We start from the raw sequence: 25,478 nt of genomic DNA, 5'->3' as shown, positions 1-25,478 counted from the left end.
ACTTTCAGCACTATTGTGCTAGTACGTGGCGGTCAATTTTTATCGGTGGAGACAGCTGGAGTGCCCTGAGAATTCTCCGACCTACGGTAGGAAAACTGACAATCCTAGTCAATTGAATGGAGTCGAACGCACCTGCCGCGTGCCGGATTCCAACTCACAACCTCAGTGCTATCAGGCCAGTGATACAGAAGGTCGACTACTTAGACAACTCGGCCACCGAGGCCCGAAAACCAGAAATAATTCGACTTATAAAAAATATATGGCAGTGTAAGTAGGTCAACTTTATAAAATTGTATAATATCTAATCGATTGAAAACTACATAGTAAAAAACAAAACAATTATGATAAGAATGCTGTCAAAGAACCTATTAAAGATACTAAGAGATATAACAAAATATGTCTCTTAAGCCAAGTTTTTTTTCTAAAATAATACATTAGGATCTAGTATTTCTTCAATAACATAAGAACACTCATTTCTGTCTGAAGCTTTGAGAAACATAATATTCCCTTGTGCGAAATAAAAACCATGATAATATATTTATAAAGTACATTTGTAATACCTAATATGTTTGATATGGATATTATGTATATGTTTGGAATCACTAATATGAAATGTAAAATATCTGTACTATTTGTTACCAAAAGGGCACATTTTGTCTCGATATGTTTATTCATTGTGATGCAAACATTGGTTCTTAATTAGTTTACCATTGTCAGGTATGTTTTGTTTGGTTTTTTTTGTAGCTTATATTTATTTTTTTCTCTGTGTTGAGTGTTCTTGCGTTTGTTTGTACTGTATTCCGGTCACGTAGTGTCGTCATTTTAGCGGTATATTTAACATTGCCATATAAGCGGGAGGTTTTGCTAGCCATAAAACCAGGTTCACCCCACAATTTTTTCTTAACATGTCCTGCACCAAATCAGGAATATGGCAGTTGTTATCTACAGTCCGTTTCTATGTATGTTGGCGCTTGCTTTTATTGTTACGCTGTTTTCCTCTCATATATGATGTGTTTCCCTCGGTTTTAGTTTGTTACCCGGATTTGTTTTTGCTTAATCGAACTATGACTATTGAACAGCGGTATACTACTGTTGCCTTTTCTATCGATCCCTAAATCGGTGATAATGATTTTCTGTTGATATAACAGGTCTTGAGTAAATAACGGATGTCACTCGTAGGTGTGCTGATTCTTCTTGAGCATCCACTTCACCCAGAGTGAGGATTACCGTTGCCGACTATCAAAGGACAGGAAGTTGCAAGGTTTATACAGGCATGATATCAGTAAATGTTGTTTTTTTTTTATTTTGAAAGATTTATTTTTTTGCTTTCTTTATGTTGTATTACTTACGGGATTAACCTGACTTAAGTTTAAGTTGTTCTAAGTATGAAGCATTTTTCTGAGATATATGTTAAAACCGACTTTGCCTACTTATAAATTAATTATGATGCCAGATATTTGTATTGGACTGTTTTATAAAAACTCAAGTAATTTCCTCGATTGTTTTCTTGTCAATGGAAACAGAACATTAACTTCGTGTGACAATTTTTCTAGACAACTTATATGTCAATACGGTGCACCTTTATTTGAAATCGAGTGAATCTTTAAAAAGCTGTATAATTTGAAGTTACGTGAGAAACACGCTATGAACAAAAAGATGTGAGATATTTATCATAAATCAGGAAATCCTAGCACCACAAAACAAGAAAGTTTAGGTCATCATTAAGAGAGACGCTGACAGGGTGTAATTACTTTCAATTACCTAACAAAATTGTTTTTAGATAAGAGGATCTAAATGGGGGTCCTTTATTTCTTTATGCTTCAAATTAAGTTAATTTGTTAGACTATTTTTTTCTGTTTTGCCCATTTGTTTCTATTCTATATATTTTAACGACCCAGTATACTGTAAACCAACTAATTTTCGCGAGCGATTTATTTTTACGATCTGCGAGTAGAAAAAAAAAACGCGAAAATAAATAGTCGCGAATACAGCTGTGTCGGGTATTTCCGCCCGTCCGGTAAACCCGCCCACTTCCATTTTTTCCGTAATTGTCACTTCCGTGAATATTTCGTCTGCTATTTTATTCATAGGAACTGTACTTATCATCACCGCATGTCAAATTTTAAAGAAAAATCCATCATTACGAAAATATCTAGTGATATATATACATTTTGTAATACAGTTCTTAAAACTAACGATAATCATATTAGTGCTTACAAAACTCATTTCTGACTTAAAAGTGTGGTTTTTTTTCGATTATCTGGAATCCCTTTAAGTGGTCTATTAATAAATAGATCACATTTTCCTTTCATAAATTTGTGATAAACTGGCGCTTCATACATATTAAGTGCGCATGGAGGGATTTACCGGACAAACACATTTCCGATAAAATCACGGATAACCCACTTGTTTTGTTGATTTTAAAATTTATTTCAGATATTTTTGGGAAATGAGATAAAGTACTCATAGTAATATTAAATATTTTACAATTTGTATATATTAATTAAGCAAACATACATACGAACAAAGCCTTTTCCGGGCGGATTTACCGGACTGCATCGTATGAAAAACTTAGATCTTTCCTCATTTAACTATATCAAGTGAATTTGAAAAATTGCGAAATTAAATCGCCGCGAAATTGGATAAAAAGGGCTAAACGCGAAATAAAGTGTCCGCGAAAATAACTTGGTTTACAGTAATCTATACTTTATTCTTTTACATATTTTTCTCTATTCTTGCTTTCTATTGCCATTTGTTGAGCACTTTTTGATCATTATTCTCTATTCTGTAAATTCTCGCATATTGTGAAAACATTAATTTCTATACTTTTAGGGTAAGAATGTACTTTAACATGACTATAAAGAAACATTGTCTAAAGTAGAAGCATGGCCATATCAATGAAATTTCATGTCAGCCTAGTCGTGTTGGCTCCAAATATTCATCAGCAGTGTCATCGATTCGGTGATTGTATAAACCAATCAAAGTAATCAGGCTTATGATTTGGTTTTCTAGATGCGTGTTTTGTTTACAGAAACACTTATAAAAAAAATTTATTAATGAAGGATTGTAATGTTCTATAAATTCAGAATTTAATGCTTGCATTTATTATTGCGAATCACTGATTACTGGTAAAAATTCAAGATCTAATTAATAAGATTTCAAATGAAAACAAATCATCCTCACTTAAATAAGCAGATATTTGGATCTTTCCACAAAAGATTATTTGAATAGGTGTGTTGACAAGAAAACATCGTCTGGAACTGCCGTAACGCAATTCGATGTCAAGTCTAAATAAAGGCAACAGTAGTATACCGCTGTTCAATAGTCATAATTCGATTAAGCAAAACAAATGCAGGTAACAAACTAAAACCGAGGGAAACACATCAACTATAAGAGGAAAACAACGGAACAACAGAAACACTAAATTACAACAAAAACAAACGCCAACATACATAAAAACGGACTGTAGATTAATATTGCCATATTCCTGATTTGGTACAGGACATTTCAAGAAAATAAAATGGTGGGTTGAACCTGGTTTCATGGCTAGCCAAACCTCCCGCTTATAAGACAATGTTTAAAATACCAAAACAATGACAATATTACGTAAGAGGAAAACAGTACAAACAAATGCAAGAACACTCAGCACAGATAAAATACATAAACAAATAATATAATAGTACATAAAAACATGTAAACCGCAGAATAACAACGGACACCTCCAATGAATCTACGATAATATTTATAAGCATTTAACAAAACCAGTAATAGATGGACTACGGTAGATAAAGTAAGTCAAGTGTATTAAAATGTATAACACCCAATCTATTGAAAACTAAAAACGAAAAAAAAAAAAAACAATCATGATAATAAAGCTGTTAAAAACACATCAAAGATACTCAAAGATGTAACAAAATAGGTCTTTCAAATCAATTTTCGTTTTATTTCTAAAATAATACCTTAGGGTCTAGTAAGAAACATAAGAAAACTAATTTCTGTCTAAAGCTTTGAGAAACATAATATTCCCTTGTACGGAATAAATCCCATGATAATGGCTTTATAAATTACATCTTTATATGTTTTATATGGATATCATATATGTTTGGAATTACTAATATGAAATGTCGAATATCTGTACAATTTGTACCCATAGGACTCATTTTATTCTCGATGTATTTTCATTGGATTAAATGGGTCAGAATAAAGTTCCTTGATTGTGATACGAACATTTGTTTTACGGCTAAAACACAATCAGGTAGGGAAATTCAAATGACACGGTGTTATGGAACTATCATTTTATAGCATTTGATTGTATATTATTGAAACAAGTCTATCCAGTTTGCCAGCAACGTGTTCTTTCTAACGGTATAAAACAATGCTGAGTTTTTGCCTTTGTGAACGCGTAGAATGCTGCCAAACACATCAAAAAGGGCATATTTGTGGCGTTATTGTGTGTCACAATTATTTTTCATTAAAATGGTAAATTTGCAGGATTTGAACTACTTTGGTTCACAGGTATAATTTTTTTGTTACTTGATTAGAAATTTATTTAGGTCTTATGACGATTTTACGGATTGTAAATATATGAAATAATAAAATTTCAACAGATAAATTCTGAAATGACATCTTTGTTATGAAAATACTAATTTTGAAAGGGGATGTATATATGACTTAAAGTAGATAATTATCTTCAAATATTGAAAGCATTTGACATTTTTACAATCTAATTTGATACCTTTATCAGTTTTTCCAAGAGAATAAACCTGAAAACCGTCAAGCATATAAAAAAATATCAATGGAAGTTTTAATTATCTTGTAGTGTCCGTAGACCCAACTTTATTTCCAAAGATATATTACTTGCCTTGCAATAAATTCTTTTTAATTTGATCTATGAAACTAAAGTCATAGATCCTGGCAGATAGGACAACACTTTTGTCAGTTTTGAAGAAAGTTTTGTCCGTAGACCTGTTGTGTCCGTAGACCCGTATCTTATATTTCTATTTTAAGCTTCATATGAAAAGTTAGACATGTAATGACAATTGTATATTGCTATTAAGTTAAAGTGAATGGAAAAAAAACCTTTTTTTATAATATATGAATATAAAACAAAATCTGTAGTGTACGTAGCCCTTCGGCATTTATCATTTTTCTCCTCATTAAAGGTCTTTAATGTTTGGGCCAACTTTAAACTGATGGCTGATTCATTAAATTATAATAAGACAAGTTTATAAACCTGTTGTGTCCGTAGACCTATGGAGTATACCTGGCCATTATATTCTTGTCAATTCCTGGTGTGTTTAAAACTTAAACTGATATGATTTTTTTTTCATAAAGCTTAGCATCAGTTTTAAACTGTTTTAACACATGTATTACTATTATTTTAATGTAGACACTTTTTTGTAACACAGTGATGACTGCTGTACCCATATTTTGACTATTTTATTTATAATGTCTGTTTTGTTCACGCATCGTTGTAAATATAACGGAATTTGATAAGACTGTCGTACAAGTGAGAGGTTTAGCGCTATAAAACCAGGTTCAATCCACCATTTTCTACATTTGAAAATGCCTGTACCAAGTCAGGAATATGACAGTTGTTGTCCATTCGTCTGATGTGTTTTGTCATTTGATTTTGCCATGTGATTAGGGACTTTCCGATTGAATTTTCCTCGGAGTTCAGTATTTTTGTGATTTTACTTTTTACTATAAAATGTATTATATTGAATATAAAATAAAGTGTTTTTGTACAAATATTGTCATAATCTGTATCAAAAATATATATAAATATACAAGACAAACAGGAAAATAAGGAAATTCTTGTATCTGATTTCAAAATGATTATCCTCATTAGTTACTAATAACATATTTCATGTCTTAGTAGTAAAACATAAGGCCTTTTGTGTTTTGGAAACTGGTAGATAATATTTAAACTATAATAACACATGTTTAAAAACCTGTTGTGTCCGTAGACCTATGGTGTATACCTGGCCATCACATTCTTGTCACTTCCTAGTGTGTTTAAAACTTAAACTGATATGATTTTTTTTTCATAAAGCTTAGCATCAGTTATAACTTTAAACTGTTTTAACACATGTATTACTATCATTTTAATGTAGACACTATTTTGAAAGTCATGTGTTTAGAATTTAAAAAAAACCAGTGGTTTATATGTTGCACTTTTTAAGAAAATGGACTGTGGGTGAAATTGTATGTAGAATACTTAATTATTTCACAAATTGAAGTTTTTAATTGTTTTTAGAAGTGTATTGATATTCTACACATTATTATGATAACACATATGTAGTGTTCGTAGACCCCCCAGGTTATCATTCTAAATATAAGTTAACGGCTTGATAAAAAAGAAAATCCTTTTGGAATTATATTCCTGACACATTTAACAACAGAAATTCATCAATATTCATTACGTGGAACTCTTTTATTTTTTTCAAAAATGTGACACATCATATCCCCACCTGATTGTGTTTTAGCCGTTTATTTCTTTTATTATCGGCGAGTATGATTTTTCTTTTGTTTTTGTATGTTTTCGTTTTGTTTAAACTATTATTTATCTCTTGACCAATATGATAGTCTAGAGTGTTTCTTCCTGGGAGCATCTTAAACATGAAGTTAAGTATGAATTGATACGCATTCCAATTTAAGTCCATTCGTTATTCGAGTGAACAGTAAAATTGAGAATGGAAATGGGGAATATTTCAAAGAGACAACAACCCGACCAAAGAGCAGACAACAGCCGAAGGCCACCAATGGGTCTTCAATGCAGCGAGAAAATCCCACACCCGGAGGTGGTCCTCAGCTGGCCCCTAAATAAAATAGTGTGCTAGTTCAGTGAAAATGGACGTCACACTAAACTCCAAAACATACAAATGAACTAAAATTAAAAAACATACTAGACTAACAAAGTCAGAGGCTCCTGACTTGGGACAGGCGCAAAAATGCGGCGGGGTTAAACATGTTTTGTGAGATCTCAACCCTCCCCCTATACCTCTAGCCAACCCTCCCCCTATACCTCTAGCCAACCCTCCCCCTGTACCTCTAGCCAACCCTCCCCCTGTACCTCTAGCCAACCCTCCCCCTGTACCTCTAGCCAACCCTCCCCCTGTACCTCTAGCCAACCCTCCCCCTGTACCTCTAGCCAACCCTCCCCCTGTACCTCTAGCCAACCCTCCCTCTGTACCTCTAGCCAACCCTCCCTCTGTACCTCTAGCCAACCCTCCCTCTGTACCCTCTAGCCAATGTAGAATAAAGAAACACAGGGCATTTATTTGTGGACGTATAATGAAATCTTGTTTCGTTTATTTTGGCACGTTCATGGTTATCGGGGTGCTAACTTATAAGCTTGGTATCTTTGATGATGTTTGCATAACAGAAAACCTACATGAACATTTGAAATTTAAAAATAACAACAACAAAACAAAAACAAACATAGAAAAGCAACACATTGATCAAGACAAATAATGAAAGAAGAAACAAAAAGAATTGAAGATGAAGTAATACAGCAGTTTTTGTATTAATATAGGCTGTTTATTCCAATGTTTTACATAATTCTATTGAAAAAGGATACCAATTAAAACAAATTCATTGGAAGAATATCTTTTATATAAATTGATTATTTTACTGATAGAAGAAAAAGCATACCCACTACCCACAAAGTAGCAAGTAGCATACTTATTCAAGAAAATTGTGAAGAAAGTATCTTATTTTTTCTAAGTGAGAAGACGACAATAAAGAAAAGAAAAGAAAACTGCATTTGAAATTGAATTTAAGGATGTTCGCTCCTCTGTTTCAAAATAACAAGGTTTTTAAAAGACTATTATAGATTGATAGAATGTGAATAAGGGAACATAGAAATTAGAAAAAAATGATAGGTCCGTGTTCTAGTTTTTGAGATATAATCAGTTAAAACTTTGGCGGGAAATGGTTCTCTCTAGACTTTTCATACATTTAACATTGACAATTTTTTCCTTTCAAAATCTATGAAAAAATAACAAGGATTTTATAAAATTTTCAGAAATGACTTTTAAAACTATATGCAATAAAATTATGAAAAGAAAAGTAAGGGTCAATGGGCAAAATTTTTATTGGCACTACATGGATAAAACTAGAGGATTCCGAATATCTGACAAAAAGTCAAAAACAAGAGAAGCGAACATCCTTAACAGCGACAATTCTTCAAATGTGTTCATGGTATTACTGTTATTCCTTATGAAAAAAAACTCAATACCAAAATGGGAGACACTATACAATCATTCAAGTGACACATAATAACAAGGACACGGCAAACTAAATAAACGTAGATAAACTCACAATAGATACCAGGATAAATAAATGTGTACGCCAGACGCTCATTTCGTCTTCATACGACTCATCAGTGACGCTCGAATCACAAAAGTTAAAAAGGCTAAATAAAAGCACGAAGTTGAAGAGTTGAGTGTGATACGTTGTTTACTGGAAGAGTATTTTATTTTGTTTTTTGTTCAGTGTTCAAAAAATGAAAACAATACGATATAAATGCCATGCTTCCGAACCGCTTTTCTAGATTTACCTTCCACCGGAACGTTCAAAGCCGAATATTTGAAAGACAATGATGTATAAAAAACCGAAACAGTTGAAGAGCTATAAGACCAAAAAGGACCTTAAAAATAGCCAAATCCATCTAAGGTCAACTTTGCCTGAGGGAGATGAAACCTTAGTTTCTTAAAATTTCAAAATTTATTAACGGTAAATTTTAGAAATGTTTGTTATTAATCATGTCAGTACCGAAGTACTGGCTACTGGGCTGATGATACCCTCGGGGACTGAGGTTCACTACCAGAGGTATTGATCCAGTGTTGTATTGTTTAGATTAGGATAAAGTCTAAAATAAAAGTCGGTATAAAGCTTAAGACAGATCTAAGGTGGTACGTCTTATTGAAGTAAACTGTATACATATACCAACATAACTTAGGTTTATGATTGCAACGCTGCCTTGAATATGTAAGAATTATTTTCCGTTATGATAAAGAATCTCGATATGGAGGTATCAAGCAAAATAAAAAGGCGTCCAACTGAATTCTAATTACTATGAATTTATCAACATTCATAAACCCCCTATGTACTTATTTCGTTCGAGAAAAAAAAAACATTATATAAATATTTTAATAAACTACATGTATTTCAAAGAAACAGAAAAATAAATCAGGACAGACAAGATTGTTTATTTCTCACTTTTATGACAAAGCATAAAGTGTTTTTATTTTTTCTGTTTTTATTCAGATGTTGTAATAATTTCTGTTTAGCATATACCTTATACCTTATAACTTATAGGTGTCATCTGTGAAGCAGGATATGTTTACTCTCTAAATTTCAGATCACCTGAGATAACCGTGGTTTTTGGTAGGGTTCGAGTTGCTCAGATTTTAGTTTTCCTATGTTGTGTTTTGTAAACTGTTGTATGTATTTTCATAGTTTTTATAGTTTTTCCCATGTTGCTGTGAGTTTGTGGTCGACTGATAAGTTTGGATATCTCTTTGGTATCCCTTCTCTTTTGTACAATCTTTAACTATCAAATCGATTAAAAATCACAGGGAAAAAAAATTGTTTTAGTAGTCATTTTTTTACACGCACAAATAACTTACACAATTTTTAACATACAAAAGTAAACAGACAACAAAATTGCCAATACACTGAAATCAGAGAAATAATACAATGCCCTAAATAACAATTTCAATGTTTTAACGATGTTGGGGCCTTTGATTCCTTACTATACGGTGTGAGTTTTGCTCATCGTTGAAGGCCGTACGTTGAACTATAGCTGATTACATCTGCTGGTCGATATTGGAAATCATACTTTATCTTTTTAATTTCACCAGACATACAACAATGCGCTAAAATAATATACTAAATGCCAAACATTGGGAAACAGTAGATCAGAAGTGGCAATTGTTAAAAGCAGCATTTACTAAATCCTTACCATCTAAAAATGAGGTCATTAGTGTAAACCTTATTACTTCAAAAACAATCTTAAAATCTGCGAGGTGCGAGACCGGAAATCTATAATATGAACAACACCAAATAAAGAAATCGTGTCATAACCAAATGGGTAAGCAATTCCTCATCCACAACTGGCACCCATCGTTCAGTAACTAATAAGTGATGTGTCCTTCTCTATGAAATTTTGGAGTTCATTCGATTTTGTCCGTTACCTTGCTTTGTCTATATTTAATCTATTATTGAGATTTGAACATCGATAAAAACCGGTCACCTTAATATGTCACGAACGAGGACCGGAAGGTGATACTACTGTCTTATGTCTTGAACGAAAACCGGAGGGGATAAAAGTAATTACCAACTATCGTTGTTTTATATTTTCTAAGCTTTAATCTTTTTATTGTATACACGTAGTTCAAACAAATCTAAATTTGCCTAAAACTTATTTGTATAATCAATTTATAAATAGAGGTACATAATGTCTTGTATATACATGATATATATATTATATTCTCACTATAAGTCTGAACCTAAGTATAAAAATCCCGTATCGATCTTAACGGCCACTTTAGATAATTCTTATTACATTTATAACTCAGTTGACACGATAAAATCTAGAAAAGCATATAATACATGGGTGATAATGTAACCCCATATTTTTCGACGGAGTTAATCAATTTAAAGACATGAAAATGCTTTCCAATCAGCATCGATATATATTTTCTACGTCAAATGGAAATTTTATGCTTTGTATAGAAATATATCAATCATGTTAAAATAATATTGACCTCCTATAGAGAGAGGTTTAGTGTTGGTTCACATAGATATTTAGAATGAAATAAGAACAGTATTGCATCAATTTAAACTATGATCAACAATACGGGTATATATGTGAAGCAGGATTCGGAACACCTGACTCGACTTTTTGATGGGGTTCATGTTGCTGGGTGGTTAGTTATCTGTGTAGGCCTCAATTGTAGACTTTTTTCGTCTGTTTTCGTTTTTTTTCCCTTGACGTTGGCCAGTTTCTCTTCGACTATTAACTTTTGAACATAACCTTGATATCTTCCGGGTGCCTATAAAGTGCAAAACGAAAAAGAAACGAAACGAAAGAAAACGAAACGTAAAGAAACAAGACGCAAAAGAAAAGAAACGAAACGAATCAAAAACAAACGAAATCATCCAAAAAACAAACGAAACGGGCAGGAATTCTTGTTTGTTTTGCTATATTTTGGTCCACGTTTCTAGAGATGAAAATGTGTAAAATTTACTGGAACGGACGGACAGACGGAAAGTGGTGGTGACCTTTATGGCCAGATAAGCGAATAGAATTCGAAAGCGTGCCATTAACCATTAATCAAATAATTTTACACCATAAACACTATAACGTGAACTCGTTCCAATATGCATGTACATATATTTCGTTTCGTTATTAAAATATATTCGATAAATTTATAGTTCGTTTCGTTTTATTTATTTTATTTTCGTTTCGTTTGATTTTTTCGTTGGTTGTGTTTCTTTTTGAATGGTTTCATTTCGTTTCTATCTCGTTTCGTACTTTATAGGCACCCGTATCTTCCGCATGTCTGCTCAATCTAGCACAGATCATGCGATTGTCAACAACTGAATGTGTAACAAAGGTCAGGCGCTATATCGGTTGGAGTCTTTGGGCAAGTTGTGATTAAATTGAATTATAAATTTTGATTGCATATTTTCCTTTGAACTTTATAACATAAGAATAATACTGCAGCTCTATTAAGGTGGTACCCAACACCTTGACTAATATTAATTTGGCTAGTTTAATTTTCATAAAATTTTGACAAAATGTTTACTTTGACCCTTTGACAAAAATATAAAAATTTCAAAAAATTTGAACCAACCACTTAATCAGAAAAATTTCTTTGGTTATATAGCAGTTTGACAAAAACTAATTTTGATCATTGAGAAGCTTAATATTTCCTTAACAATACAACGTAATTAAAACGTTTAGCTGATTTTTACAGAGTTGTCTCCCTGTAGTGTTAGGTACCACCTTAAGAGAAGTTTTCCTTTCCATAGTATTGGTATTTCATGATTGCGTTTTTCGTTTCAATGCATTGTATATAGAGTAAAAAAAATAAGTTTAAAGACTTGTTATGGAATATTTGTGCAATGGTGCTATTTTAAACAAGGATTCAATTAAGAATATAAAAAATGTGTCTTTTAAAAAATTTAAGGAAGAATGGTATGACAAAATTATGTCAAATAATAAAAATAAATTACGAACATATAGAATGTTCAAAAATGTATATGGTGTAGGAAATTATTTGGATTTTAATATACCTGGTAGATACAGGATTGCTTTAGCCAAATTAAGATGTGGTGTAGCACCCATCAGAATTGAAACTGGTCGTTTTGAAAATATTGATATTGAAAATAGAGTATGTTTTAACTGTACTGATGACGTTGCAGATGAAAAAATGTTTTGTTAAACTGTCCTGTATATTCAGATATTCGTAATGTTATTTTTAATCATGCTAGTATTGTTGATGAGAATTTTTTACATATGACTGATTATAAAAAATTGATATTTCTTTTTACAAATGAAAATATGGTATTTTATGCTGCCAAAATCTGCAATGAAATTTTAATAAAGCGAAAATGTATTTTATACTCATAATAGTTGACTTGTATTTGTATTTTAATTTAAGAAAAAAATGTTTTATAGTCCCTCATAACTCTTTATAGAGCGGTGAGACTTTAATAAAGTATTTGTCTTGTCTTGTCTCTATTTATTTACATGTAACTCAAAAGTTTTATATTTATTTTACTTGTTGAATGATTACTGTTAACGATTTGTTGATTGTTTAATTGATTGATTGATTGGTTTTATATATTTTATTTTTATTTTTATTCATTTGAACAAAATTTTTGTTATTAATTGATTTATTATTTTTTTTTTCATTGCTCATTTTTTTTTTCCATAGTTTTTTTTGATATTTTAAATTATGCCAATGATTTTTTTTATTATTGATTGACTGATTTTAATTTTGTTTATTTTCTTATTTATGTATTCATTTGTTCATTGGTTTATGCATTCTTTTCTTCCTGTATTATGGCTTTCCATATTTGACTCCTCGTGTGTACCTTTTTTATTCAAGAATTCAAACTACCATCATGCATACTTTAAATATTTTGGGCTTATTACCTGGAATAATTTGCCAAATGATATTAAGGAAACAAATAATTCAGATACATTTTTTGAGCTTTACAGAATGAAGATACCTGAATCGAATGTATTTTTCTTCTGCTGAATGCATATGTGCTTATTCAATAAATAAGCTGCTTTATAAAGTTCTTTGTTTTTAATGTATTTTGTTTGTTTGTATTTTATCAATTTGTATTAACGGTTTTCAAAGCCTCAGGGAAGATTAACATGTTATTGCTAAATGAGTTAGATTCGTCGAATCAAATAGCTTCCCTTTTTAATGACCCTTATAGTTATATAGCTTGGCAAGTATCTATACATTTCATTCTTTTTTGGGGGGAGGGTTGATTTTATGTTTGAAACATGGACATATTGAATTTTTGTGTACACTCTTTTCCACTAAAATGAAAAAGACTTATCGAGAAACAAAAGAAAACAATTAGTAAAAATCGACAAAAGAGTTCACTCCCAAAAGTTGGACCCGCATTGTCTATAAGAAACCTGTATCTCTCGGGATGTCTCAATGTAAACGGATTCAATGCAATGACGAAAAACCAACAAATTTAAAACTCAATGCAGACGGGGTTTTCTACGAAAACAAAAGAATGAGTCATTTACAATAGTGCTACAACCCTAACTTGTTATATCAAGTATATTTTCTCTTCTGTTGCTTCTAATTTTAGTTTTTTATGACTCACCCCTTTTAACATATATATAGTAGATTGATCCATAAAAAGCTAACCTAATAGTTATTTTGCGGCGGATGATATAACAATATATCAATAAGACATTAGCAGTATCTAGAAATACAATTTTGCGTTAATATTTTACATATTTAGACAACCACGTAGATATTGCATAATAGATGGAGTTATTTAGGATAAAGACAAAATTCGTTTAGAAATGATATCAAATATCTGCAAATGTGGTTAAAAATGCAAACCATAAATATATTGGCTACTAGTAAACGAACAAGCTTTAAAATGCACTCATACATTGTCATTAGGTGCGTTACTATAATGCAACTTAACTTGTTTTAGTTTACAGGTTCCGTTTTTGAATGGTTCATATTTTATAGTTTAAGAAACCGGTTCAAGAAACAAAAACAAAACTAGTTCCAGTAACGAACTAGTTTAGAAGAACAAAAAGGATAATTGGTCAAACCTACCAGAAACTGCAACCAGTTTAGAAGCACCAAGTACACCCTAGATTATATCAGTCATAAAGTCTGCTGTCCAAGTAAACCCTCTGTTCAAACATTATTATAAAACCCAACATTCCCTAGGACAGAAAACGCACACTGATAGTAATCACATCTGATTATTCATTTTGACTGAATGCAAATTCGCATTGCGGGTGAAACGTGCTTATCAGGAACCGCTTACCCTGTCGGAGCACCCGGACTCGTTCCTTTTTAAATTCATTCAATTCCCTCATTTTTTGGTTGGTTTCTTCATTCGTCTCTTTTTAATCAATTTACGAGATTTGAACATTTACGAGATTTGAACATCGATCCAATACTGTTGCCTTAATTTCTGAACGTATACTCATCATAAAGAAAAGTTGCGTTATAACAAAATGAATTTCATTTTGATATTAAAGTTATACGGTTGTAATTTATTGGTTTTCGATGGCTATTGTCTTCGTTATTTGTGTTTCGTTTATTTTTCATCAGAAATCAGGCCATTGGTTTTCTCGTTAAATTTTTTTTTACATTTAGAAATGTCGGTGCCTTTTATAGCTTACTATACGGTACGGGTTTTGCTCATTGTTGAAGGCCGTAAATAGACCTATTTTTGCTTTGATCACATGTGGATAGTTATCTCATTGTCAGTCATACTTCATATCCTTATTTTCATACAAAATTGCGGCACTTTTTATATTCACATTACACACCGACATGAAGACACGTGTATGTTAAATCTGCTATTCATCAAACTTATATATATATTTTAACTGCATCCATAAATATACAGAAATGCAGTTATTGATGCTTTCATGTATGTTAGATACTAAACAAATGCTTAAGGTGTTTTATTATTGTAATTGACAGACAAGCTGCTGTCATAAACACTTGACTTTCAGGGTACTCGTACTGTGTAAATGTATGTGTTCGTTAAAGGAGGGTCTAGATGTGGTTTACAGAAAAGATAATAGTGGGTAAAGATTCTAAAAAATGGGCAAAAAAAAAATACAAACCGAAGGTAGAAAAAAAATGGAGAAATAATACGATACTAAAATATAAAGACGAGAATAATTGACAACAATTATAAAATATAGAGAAATGGAGACCCCTCCATCTAAACCCTCTTCTAGGACATAGATTGTATTTACAAATGTAGAGATCTTCCGCAACATCTTCCGGATCAAATCGGTTATCTCTATTTAATAACAATTATAGATTGAGACTGTGGCATACATTTTCAGTTGTTCTAAATATCACCTTACTTTTTTTATTTATTTCATCGTGTGAAATGTTACAACTCTCTTGATAATTTGAGACTGGTTGTTTACAGGTCTTGTTGTCAAGACTGGTTGTTTACGGGTCTTGTTGTCAAGACTGGTTGTTTACAAGTCTTGTTGTCAAGACTGGTTGTTTACAGGTCTTGTTTTACAGGTCTTGTTGTCAAGACTGGTTGTTTACAGGTCTTGTTGTCAAGACTGGTTGTTTACAGGTCTTGTTGTCAAGACTGGTTGTTTACAAGTCTTGTTGTCAAGACTGGTTGTTTACAGGTCTTGTTGTCAAGACTGGTTGTTTACAGGTCTTGTTGTCAAGACTGGTTGTTTACAGGTCTTGTCATTGATATCCAAAACACAATTCGTAATCCCATCATCGTAGAATGTGTCCAATATATTCATGACATTATATGCACGATTTTACCGTTTGTAATTATGTTGTGCTGTTACACCACTGTTCCTTGTTAGGGGAGGTTTGAGAGTTCACAACGATGTTATATCCCACCACATTCTTTATGTGTCTATCCTAAGTCAGGAGCCCGTAATTAAGGGGTTGACGTTCGTTCGTGTCTGTCATATTTGTTTTTTTTGTTTTTCGTAAATTGAATTGTTATAAATCAACAATTTGAATTGTCATATGTGTCATATCTGGGTCTTATATAGATGAGTACCTAGACGTGTATTTTTTTCCATTTTTGAAGGCTGTGTGGTGACCTAAAATTGATTACGTACACTTATTGAAATATGGTGGATAGTTGTCACATAGGCAATCATATACTTCATATCCTTTATTTATATGGATCTATTTGCGGATCCAATTGACCCGGAACTCCTCCCTTTTCTCGGATTTATCTTAATCACGTATAATTAATGAAACTCATTAAGCCGAAACCCTTCTCCATTTTTATTTTTGGAACTCCCTATAAACTCCCTTTGAAATATCTGGATTGGCGGCTTGTGAATGCATTCTGTACTTGCCTTAAGTTATCAGATCCAAAACGACGCCTGTAAACTAAATCTTCAAATATCTTAGTACAATAATGTTATTTTCTAAGTGCAGATATGTTAAACGTGTATGAAAATATATTTATATATCTAAAAGGAATCATAAAGCGTAATGCAACATCAATTGAAGATAAATGGAAAGTCAAAATCCCAATATTTCAAACGTCAGATAAGGTTTAATGTATATATATAACATAGCCTCTCAAGCATAGCCTAGCCCTTTGTTATATTTGTTGTAAGCGATTACGGAACTGACGCACGGAATTTTACTAGAGCTGTTGTTAAGAAGCTTTTTATAGCGGAATAGAAATCAGCGTATCATTCGTTAAATACTTGATATTACCAGACAGAATTGAAAGAACTTAATATAATTTAAAAGATGTGATCATATTTTTGAAAATGGTGGAATTCGTACTCCGTGAAAGGTAAGTTATGCATAAACTACACCATGAACATGTCACGTAAAAAATTCTTCCATCTTTTCATATAATTATCTCTAAGAAAAATCGAAATAAAAACAAAATTTTAATTATATGATTTATTTTATATTAATTGCTTCAAAGTTATTCAAAATTAAGTATTTAAAACGGAACACAGATTACTAAACACGTATAAAATATTCCACGGCACAGCAGATGAAAACTTCATTTTCATTTTGCACATCTGTTTGGTAAAACAAAAATAATTCAGACCATGACATAATCAACAATTATGAAATGGCCATATCAATGATATAAACAATTAAGTTGAATCGTAAATAAGTAGTAAAGAAATGAAAACGAAATAATATTGTTCCGTCCGTTTATGAATCAAAATGATAAATAAGAGTTATTAACGTCATGTAGTTGATGTGGCAGTGTGGTTCATATCGCATACACGCTACGTTAGAAAGATAAGGATTTACGTTCGAGTCTCATCTTGACCAAATTTTTTTTTCATCGTTTCGTAATTTTTTACATTTGTCGTTTTAAATCATATTATCATTTATCAATAATTTTGTAAAGACACCTTAAACAACAAAAAATAAAAAAAAAAAGATAAATAAAAGTATATACCCGAACTTTGTTAATTGTCAATTCTCAAGCTACATGTACTATAGTATCATTATCGACAGATTTGCACGTGTTTTACCCATGAAGAAATGGTATATGTGCTAAAGAGGAAAGTTCCTTCTGTTGAATTTCATGATAGATATAAAAAAAGAAACAAAATCAACATGCACCAATATATATAAAGACGTGATTTTTTTTTTTTATTTTTAGACATAAATGGATTCTGCAGACAGTGGACCTAAATTATTACATGATAATTTCCTTGTAGAATTAAAAATGAGTAAGTATCTATATAGTTTTATGCAATCGATTATTTGATACTGAGTGCAGAAGATTAATAGTTCAATTACAAGCATTGCGAAACCAGATTTAAAATTAGATATTTATGCGCAGCATCCAGAAGTAAAAGTATAAAATATGGATTACTTTATGTTATAGTCTGAAAATGTATGAAATATTTGCCACTGGATGTCAATACATTCATTTAATATTCATATAACCAAATACATCAATGAATTTGCCAACTTAGAATGTGATTTCTACTATGGAAAATCTTATGAAAATTTCATGTGATGCACTGGCTTGCATAATCTACGCTATTAAGAAGAGTGGAAGACAGAGTTTCATCTTCAAAGGAATTTATTATATTTGATCTAAATTTTGTGTTATGTGAATAACAAACATCAAACATAAAACCTCAACATGACTGTTACTTAAAAAAGCAATTTATGCTGAACAGTCATTACAGTGCCGGGCTTGTCTTATGTCGAAAATGTTCTGGTTTTTTCTGTAGTTGGTTTGCTGTCTTATTTATTCGCCTCCCCATTTAATATGGCTATTCTGCACAACACATTGTAAAATGTATTCCGCCTATATTCATAAACGGTTATTTCTTTTCTTTTCTTTACAATAATAATTATTAAATTTAATCATGTTATTTCACCAATATTCTTTTAGCACAGGCTAACGTTAGATTTTGCAATACAGTTAACACATATATATTTAACAAAAACAGATTGCAATGAAATTGTTTAGGAGTTGAATAGATTTTGCAATTGAATGTACCAAATATTAATTGTATCCTCTTATGTTGTTTTTTTTTCAGAATGGACATCATAAGAAAGGGACGAAAAGATTTTAAATGCATATTGTGTGAAAAAAGAACAAAACCTGGAAAAAGAAGACCTTTGTGTGGAGAAGCAAATAAAAATCTGCGCAATTTTCTCAGTAAGAGTTTCCTTGTTTTACCTAATGATGATGACGTTATATGTGATACTTGTCGACGGAAATACTACAGAGAAGAGCAAGCACAAGTAAATACACCAACTGTTCTTACAACTGATACAAATACAAATGATCCTGATTTTATGCCACCATCCGCACCTAAAAGAGCAAAATTAAGTTCTCCTTTATCAATATCGCTTCCTATTTCTTCAACAATTAAAGGTCATGCACAATGTTGTCTTTGCAAAAAGCGTGGTCCAAAACTTATGGTTGTTCCCCAAGAAGCACGATTTAACACATTTTTGGAAAAGAATATAATTATTCCTGCCGGATCACGTTGCTGTCCTCGTCATTTATGTACTGAAGGTTTTACAAAAGAAGCTAACGAAGACATAACAAGTGTGTATACTGTTTCTGACTTCAATCGCAGCGGACTACTTGAATTGATCGATACAATTAGAGAACATGCTTTAAAAAATAAAAACGCTAGAATTGACTTTGATAAATCTTCTTCTTTAAATGACACAGATTTTCGAAATTTGACTGGCTTAACAATAACTGATTTTGAAGACTTATGTTCTCACATTCCAAACTCAGCTATAAGAGATACTCGAGTACGAAGCATGAGAACATGCATTGGTATATTTTTTACCAAACTTCGTTCGGGGATGTCTAATAAGATATTAGCAACTTTGTTTAATATAAGCAAAGATTCTATCAGGAAAGCTATATCATCCGCAAGAGATGCAGTTAAACAGCACTTTACACCAAAATATATAGGTTTTGATCATGTATCCAGAGAAAGTGTTATACAAAACCACACTCGTCCACTGGCACAAACACTATTTGGTGATATCACAAACACAACTGCTATACTCGTAATTGATGGTACTTATATTTACATACAAAAGAGTGGACAATTTAAATTTCAACGTAGTACATATAGCATGCACAAATACCGCAACCTGATTAAGCCAATGATGTTTGTAACTACTACTGGATACATTGTAAGTGTGATTGGACCCTACCTTTGTAACAGCAAAAACAATGATGCCAAAATTTTGAACTCAATTTTTAAAAATAACTTGGAGAAAATTAAGGAATGGTTTGAAACAAATGATGTTGTTGTGGTTGATCGGGGATTTCGGGACAGTATTGACCTCTTAGAAGAATTTGGTATTCAAATTAAAATGCCAAGCTTTCTCAAACGTAACGAGAAGCAACTTTCGGTTGAAGATGGTAACACAACACGTCTAGTAACAAAGATCCGCTGGGTTGTTGAGTCCGTTAATGGTAGAATCAAGCAGTGGCGATTGCTTGACAAAGTATTACCCAATTCCCTTATACCGTATGCTGGTGAATATACACGTTTTGTCAGTGCCATATGTAATAAGTATAGACCACCACTTAATTCTGGTAATAAAACTGAAGACCTTCTCTTAGGTACAAAAATGCTTCACATGTCAAAGAAGAAAAATGAGCTCATGTAACGAGTATCAAATGAAAACTTGCATTCCAGAAGTGGTAGGTGGCAAAAAATAGACGGCAACGATTCAGTTGAAGATTTTTCGAAGCTATCGGAGGAGGACATCAGGGACATAACGCTCGGTGTATACCAGCTTAAACTAGCTAAGAGTTATACTGAGGAACATTTAGAAAATGACGAATACTATGAAGTCATGCAACAGGGACATCAACTCATTAGGGTTAGAATGGCAAGTAGGCATACAAGCAGCAAATCGCATAATCTATGGATTACATACGATGACTGCTGCATAAAGGCTTGGTACTGTACTTGCAAGGCCGGAGCTCGAATTGTTGGCACTTGTAGTCATATTTCCTCAGTGATATGGTTTCTTAGGAAAAGGAAATCAAGCAAAGCAATGGAGGGACTATGTCCATGATGCTAATCAGCCGGAAGTCATTGATGATAGTGACAGTGAACCCGAGGAGTAAACATTAAACATTTGTATTCTATACTGAACAATTGCTTGGCCATATAGGGCATATCGTATAATGTCAATTTTGTTTTGTATGTCATTGTTGGAAATGAAACTAACGTACGTCGGTATCAGGGTACCACTATGTGGAATATTAGCAACAGCTGTCAATTTTATAGAAAAAAACAGCAGTTAAAGTGTTTTTGCCTGATATATACATGTACTTCCTTTAGCGTTTCTAAAGCAAAAAACAAATGTCAAATATGATGGCTTGACTGAGATTTTTTCTAAATTTTTTAATGGTGATACTTAAGAAGTTTTTTCATTATATTTAATATTCAATCATGCTTAATTTCAGTACGGAAAATCTTAAACAACAATTGAAATGATTTTAATTCAAGTTTCATGTGTATCTGCAGATGTCGAATATAGAAGGGAAGACATTTATTGCAATAGTTAAATTGGTAAATTCGAACACTGAATTGTTACACCAAACTGGCATAATTATTATTGATAGCATAATACCTGAATTTGTGATAACTGTTGTTTAAAAAAAAATCATAATCATTGTCTAGTACGACGAGTTTCTTAAATCAACAGTTTTGTTGATCTGATATACTATCTCCTGATGTAGCACTTGTAACCTTGGCAACATTTAAAAAAGGAAGGTTGAGGTAATAAAAAAATGGGGTGGGGGTGGGGTAGGGGGATGCACATTATATTTTTTAATTTGATATGAAGAACATGTGAAAAGTTTATAAAGATAAACGTGCTAAGAATATTTCAGTTTTTAAGAAGGTTGAGAAGTTGTTGAAATGTATAGTTTATGAAATTGCGAACTTTATTCATATATTATCTCTATACTAGTGCTGTACGATTTAAATGTTATACCTTCTTTGTGTTTTTATCAACAGACTACATAAAAGTACACACAATACTCATTTTGGTAATTCAAGGTAAAAGAATACACAAACAATACTTGCTGATTCTCTCTTGTGAAAAAAATTCTGTAATTTAGCCATGCATAGAACAAAATGTTAACTTTGTTGTTACCATAGCAACTATATTACTGATATTAAATAGTTAAAATTTATATCAATTTTGTTCTTCATTGTATTAATGCAATGTTACACTAGTAATAATGTATTCACGTTGATTATTTAAGGTTTAATCTATTGTAAAAAGTACACAATTCATAAAAAAAGGATAAAATATGCAAAAACCTGATATTTTAGCTTAGTCGGCATACCATTTTTATGACGTCATAACAAGAAAACGGCAAAAGATAACTATTAAATCCTTGGTGTTTTATAAGCTCCATATCATAGATATCAATTGAAAGAAATATCAATAGATTTGGAAGTGGGGCCAATTTTGCCCCTTAGAGCCCCTTCTCCTTTATAAAATTGCAGACTGCTGTTATGATTTTTTTTGTAAATTCAAGAGGCTCCATGAAGGGATACATAGAATTTGGAAACATTTTGAACTCGAACACAGTTTTTTTTCTGTGCAGTCTTAATAAACAATATAATTTAAGATAAATAAACAAACGTTCCTTTCGACTCATGTTCCAAGGTTAACCTCGTCGGTGTTTCATAATCTCTGTTGACGAATGGCCGAATCGGTTGTGTCGAAGAGGAGTGCTCGACTTGTGTGCGGGAAGTCCTGGGTAAAATTAGGTACATGAAAGTTGGTATTTGCTACTTCTCCGTTATGCTTAATTCTCCTCTAAGCCGCACGCAGCATTTCAAAATATGATCCAAACACTGGTAAGCTCAGAGTCAGAGTGTAGAGGGACCTGATTTTCTTTGTGAACTAGCACGTTACAATATCAAACTCAACGTGCCGGTCTTTTACGATGGTGTAGATAGGGGTTTACAGAATAGATAACAATGAACAAAAAATATAAATAATAGACAAAAATGGACTAAAAAAATAAAGAATAGAGAATAATGAGGTGCTATAATATAAAGAATAGAGAATAATAGGCAAAAAATTAAAGAATACAGAAATGAAGGACCCCTGTCCAGACCCTCTTTTACGGACGATACCAAGAGGACAATGAAAACTCAATAGGTCGTTTTAGACAATATCTCGGCAAAACCGAGATACGACGAGAAGACAAACACCACTCTGCAAACCACTCCACAGGAAACTTAAAAACTGAGCAGCACAAACCTCACCAAAAAGCTGGGGTTATCTCGGGTGAAATATGTAGTTTTAACAGAGTTTATGATTAAAAAATATAACAATTTTATAGTACAATATTACAATGTACTTCGTAGTCAAATATGGGCCATGATTCGGAAACAAGCTTTGAAAATCTTTGATAAATCGGTCTCCTGTACCATTATAGACCTATGCCAGTAAAAGATAAACGCTTTGTATGAGGTTTAGAAACTGGTAGGGCGAGGTTGACAAAAATTGTATATTTCTCTGCTATACTTGACTTGTCTATGCGGTATGGGCTTTGCTCATTGTTGAAGGTGACCTACAGTTGTTAACTTCTATGTCATCTTGTCTCTAATGCTCTAATGGAGAGTTGTCTCAGTTGCAATTATACTACATCTTATTTTTATATTGAATAGTAGTTTCTATATTTTGCACTTTTGCCATAATTTTCTTTTTGGTACAAATGTACGATAAGACAATTTAATGTACCTGAAAGTCTGAAGTACTATATACTTGTTATATATGTAACAGAGCTAACCTATCGTAGAAGTACATTGTCAACCAGAAAAAATCCAGAACTTAATGTAACTGAGTTAATTAAGGAATAAGGTTATGGTCTATAGGAATTAATATATCCCTGTATCACGGGAATAAACTGAGTAATAATTTTTCATAAATTCAATAAGGTAACCTGTCTGAAATTAATTGAAAAAATATAAAACGAAATACCCCTTGGGACCCCTAACCAATGTCAATAGATGTGTCGATTTCTCGTTCTTTCATCAGAGTGCGTTGAACTTCTTGTCTTCAGAATATATCTCTCGTTTAGATTGCATAACTTGATGACATATATTTTTATTTATATAGATCCAGTACTTTCTAATCGAGATTGATGAATATTTAGCCGATATATGGCATAAGTCCAGCTATCAATATTGATTACCAAGGGCTTAGATAAAGTACAATCTTTGTATTGAATTTCGTTAACACAAGGTGACATTGCACTTATTGCAATCATGTCACGTGGACGATTGTACTGGTAGTCGTTCAGTGTATCCTGCAGGATTATTCCAACCAGCATGCAAAAGTTTTAAGATGATTTCCTGAAAAGATTTTTTTGCTTTAATTTCGCGGTGATTTAAATTTTCTATTTAGGCACCGAACATTCATCTTTCGGATGGGTTGGGGGTATCAAAATATTGTTTTATCTTAAATTTTTGAAAAAATAAAAAAATAAACAAATTAGTTTCGAAGGGAACGGAAAACATAATTGTTTTCAATAATTGATAATGTGGGTAAAACATAAATTCAATAATATTGAGTTTTAAAAAATAAAGTGTCTTGTTTTTGTTCTCAAATGAAAACAAATAGTTCGTTTCTGATGACAGCTAGTCGAAATTATCCAGAAAATACCCCACCCTTTTCCAACCAACACAGGCACTTGTCTTTGAAAAAATATCTTAACACCTTTAAATAACACAAATGTGTTCAGTATCAGTAAATAAAGCGTTAAAGACAAGTTGTCTGTGCTACCACCTCCCCTGAAAACACACATTCACAAATATGAATGGTCGGTACGTAAACACATAACTTATCTCACTCATGTTTAAAATGTTCTGAATTCTCTTACCGATTTCAAGTTTCCTTTGTTTTTGAGTTTTCGATTTTTTTTTTAAACAAACACGATTTGTACTCATTGAAATTACATCCAGGGCACAATAAAATGCTAGAAAAATTTGCAATTTGAAAGCTAACGTCCACTGTATGGTACTGACCCTATTTTATTCGATATTCAATATGCAAATAGTCGTACATAAATATCATTCGTCTGTTGCTAGCTGTGCATGATAGATTGTAACAGCTTTCAATGCTTTTGAAATTCATTTATATTGTCACACGGGATTGAAATTCATTTGTATTGTCATACGAGGATGAATATTTTTTTCATTCAAATTACATAACTGATTTATTTTGCAGAAATTAATAACAAGGCATGCTATTGGGGTGTTAATTGTAATATCTTATTCATCTCTTTAAAATACAGTGAACTATTTTCTTGTTTTTTTTTTCTGGCGGATAATGAACTCTTTGTACGTAGATTTTAGGTAGGGCAGACTGCATGGTTGCTGTTCAGTATACAAGTTACGTGACCGGAAGGAGATATGGAGAGACATGCAGAAAATCGTTTTACGCATGCAAGAGTGGAAATGATTTGAAATTATTGACCACTTCACGCAGATTTTAGAAAATACAAAACTAATATTTCGTACATCTAGGTCAACTTTGAAAAAAAAAAATTTAAAAATAAAAACCCTCCCCATGGATACGAGAAATGCAAATGCATATACAACTGCATACCAAATATCATTGACATATAGTTATAAGTGGTTCCCTTTAAACTAACATAAAAACAAACTTTAACATGTAAAATATGCAAAATATTCAAAGTCAATA

At 32.1% G+C, this 25,478-nt stretch overlaps 1 protein-coding gene across 1 annotated transcript; it reads left to right on the top strand.

Moving 5' to 3' along the window:
* The first annotated feature begins 16,874 nt into the window (after nucleotides 1-16,874).
* Nucleotides 16,875-22,247, top strand: LOC127718496 (uncharacterized). Its single transcript, XM_052224545.1, has 3 exons — nucleotides 16,875-17,061; nucleotides 17,899-17,968; nucleotides 18,794-22,247. Exon 3 carries the CDS (start codon nucleotides 18,795-18,797, stop codon nucleotides 20,400-20,402), a length of 1,608 nt encoding a protein of 535 aa, XP_052080505.1. The 5' UTR covers nucleotides 16,875-17,061; nucleotides 17,899-17,968; nucleotide 18,794; the 3' UTR covers nucleotides 20,403-22,247.
* Nucleotides 22,248-25,478: the final 3,231 nt, after the last annotated feature.

The sequence above is a fragment of the Mytilus californianus genome, unplaced genomic scaffold (genome assembly GCF_021869535.1).
Source record: "Mytilus californianus isolate M0D057914Y unplaced genomic scaffold, xbMytCali1.0.p SCAF_10, whole genome shotgun sequence".
Classification (NCBI taxonomy): Eukaryota; Metazoa; Mollusca; class Bivalvia; order Mytilida; family Mytilidae; genus Mytilus; species Mytilus californianus.
This window is presented reverse-complemented; position numbering and strand designations above follow the sequence as displayed.

Coding starts and splice junctions, on each gene's coding strand:
- LOC127718496 (XM_052224545.1), top strand. CDS start 18,795: ATGGACATCATAAGAAAGGGACGAAAAGATTTTAAATGCATATTGTGT.